Here is a 2,714-nt window from a genome sequence, read left to right as displayed (position 1 = left end):
GTCAGTGAGTTTACTATTTTCTTTTACAACTTCGGTGAGTTTACTACTACTTCTACTTCCTGTTATCTTCTTCGTCGTCATCTTTTTTGCAGTAGAAACAGCCGGTTGTTGATCACGTGACTCATGATGCGAAAAAAGTGTTTCCATTGCAGTTTTACAAAAAACACCAATTTCGTTACGGCTGAAAAACCACCTCATCCTAGCGCAAAAACATTTTGTCGAAAAACGTAAGCTATTTCAAACTTACCGTGTTTCCATTGAGCAAATTTATTTTAGAAATTCTAATTTGTGCGTTTTCATGGTTATTTTCAGAGGTTCTGAAAGTCTTTTTGTTTTGTCACAACTAAAGATTTTCCTGTTTGGAACCTCGTGGCCCTGCAGGTCCACGGTCCACCACGAGTCTACCTGCCCAGGTGATCTTCATCTGTGACTCCTCCGTTTTTAGGTTATTACAAAGACGACCGCAGCAAATTCCCGTACGAGCGGCGGCCATCTTCCCGAGCCTTCATCGCTGCTGATGATGGAGACTTCTACTACTGCGGGGGGGCGTTCGGAGGTCTCGTGCAGGAAGTCCACCAGCTCGCCAGAACCTGCCGCATCAACTTCGAGGACGATGCCAAGGAGGGGATCGAGGCCGCCTGGCAGGAGGAGAGTCACCTGAACAGGTATTTGTGTCAGAGCACAGGGGGTGGGGCTTGTTTGTGTTGTGCTGATGTCACTTCCTGTTTCTGTGCGCAGGTACATGTGGATCAACAAGCCCAGCAAGATCCTCTCACCTGAGTACTTGTGGCAGGACTTCAAGCCCCGAGAACCAGAAGTTAAAATCATCAGGTTTTCTGGAGTCATTAAGAACTACGCTGCAATCCGACCCAACTGAGCTGTACCTGGACCTGGACCTGGACCTGGACGTGGACCTGGACCTGGACCTGGACCAGCTGGGTGGCACTAGAACAATCCCAGTCCGAGTTTCCTGTCAGTCTATTACACTGATGCACTTTCAGCACCAAGAAGCACTTTCTGTCCCAACCCAGTCCAGTCCCATCTGGACTCAGAACCTCTGAGTGTGGACAGATCAGCGACTGGTCTAACCAGGTCCACATCACAACACAAAGTTCTGGATCAGTTTTGCTACTGTTGCGGGTTCTGACACATGGACCGTTCCTGCTGGGTTCATGTTCTGACCCGTCTCAAGTCTCAGACCTGGAGTACCTGTTGGACCCTGCAGAAACTTTAATCCTGATCATGGTTCAGCTGAAGTCCAGGAAGTCCTGGTTTTATTCTGGAATTAGTCAAAACATTTAATGAAGTCTGGACCGGCTAGAGAAAGAAGAAGAAARGATCTTCAGCTGGTTCTGTTTCCCAACTCTGGACTGTGGGACGGTTCTGAACCGGTCTTTGGCGCCACCTTCTGGTCTTTTTAAAAAAAATCTTTGAAAAGTTGAAAAACTTAAGTTTTGTTTCTGGGAAGGTTTTGTTTTTTGTTCTGAACGTTCTTTTCTTTCTGTGGAACACGGGTTCTCCGGGTCCTGGTAGAACCTGCTAMGTTCTGCTGGTCCAGAGGAACTTTGTAAACATTGGGTTGTTGTGGTTTTTCCTCTRGGGTAATAATCCTCTCAGGTGTGTTGATGTAAGAACTATTTTTTAATTTTTTAATTTTTTTGCTGCTTTTCATTAAAGTTTTTTGTCGACACCAACAGGTTTCTGTTGTGTTGTTTCTGATAAACTTCTGAATATTTTATTTATAAAATATTTGTAACCAGAGTCTGAAGATTAAAATAATGATAGTTTTATAGTTAATAGTTTTATTTAATAGTTTTATGGTTAATATCAAAAAGAAAAACTAAGTTGGTCCTCTGGATGGTTCTTCTTTAGTGAAACGTTTCATCTCTCCTCCAAGAGACTTCAGTCTGAGTTTCAGGTGAACTCAGACTTATAAGCTCCGCCTCCACATGGACAAACAGGTTAATCACATGTAAAAGAGGGCCATCGACTAACAATAGGCTTGATTGGCTTTATTGTTCATAGAGGGTCATGTGACCCATCACCTGACCCGTGTCGTGTTATGTGAATATAGTGAATGCAAGCGGGGGTTCAACGTCCCCTTTTTGTTTGTTCCCTCTTTGTGTTGGTATCATTGGGGCCCTGATTCACACCTTTTGCTCACAGGGGGCGGAGTCATACTTGCAATAACAGCGTTTTAGGAGGAGGACAACTGGACACGGAGGCCTCCACCTCTGTTTAATGGTGGACGGTTTTTCTTCACAAAGACGGCTTCCTTTACTCCTCTCAAACCAACGTTCCTCTCTATCAAGGATGAGAACATCTTCATCCCTGAAAGAGTGACCGCTGGCCTGTAGATGAGTGTAAACTGTACAGTCCTGACCTGTAGATGAGTGTAAACTGCAGAGTCCTGACCTGTAGATGAGTGTAAACTGTAGAGCCATGGCTGTAGATGAGTGTAAACTGTAGAGTCCTGACCTGTAGATGAGTGTAAACTGCAGAGTCCTGACCTGTAGATGAGTGTAAACTGTAGAGCCATGGCTGTAGATGAGTGTAAACTGTAGAGTCCTGACCTGTAAAGGACTGTAAACTGTAGAGTCCTGACCTGTAGATGAGTGTAAACTGTAGAGCCATGGCTGTAGATGAGTGTAAACTGTAGAGTCCTGACCTGTAAAGGACTGTAAACTGTAGAGCCATGGCTGTAGATGAGTGTA

The 2,714-nt window shown here is 44.7% G+C and overlaps 1 protein-coding gene across 1 annotated transcript in view; it reads left to right on the top strand.

Annotated features, from left to right (window-relative positions):
• Positions 1-1,694, top strand: part of LOC106511352 (globoside alpha-1,3-N-acetylgalactosaminyltransferase 1) — a gene marked incomplete at its 5' end in the record, with an annotated part of 6,829 nt that extends 5,135 nt beyond the window's left edge. The window contains 2 exon segments of the mRNA XM_014000108.1: positions 446-665; positions 739-1,694. Coding sequence (XP_013855562.1) covers positions 446-665; positions 739-877 — 359 coding nt within the window.
• Between the last annotated feature and the right edge of the window lie 1,020 nt (positions 1,695-2,714).

This window comes from Austrofundulus limnaeus, unplaced genomic scaffold (genome assembly GCF_001266775.1).
Source record: "Austrofundulus limnaeus strain Quisiro unplaced genomic scaffold, Austrofundulus_limnaeus-1.0 Scaffold2710, whole genome shotgun sequence".
In the NCBI taxonomy this organism is placed as follows: Eukaryota; Metazoa; Chordata; class Actinopteri; order Cyprinodontiformes; family Rivulidae; genus Austrofundulus; species Austrofundulus limnaeus.
The sequence above is the reverse complement of the archived record's forward strand: the minus strand, read 5'-3'. Positions and strand labels throughout refer to the sequence as shown.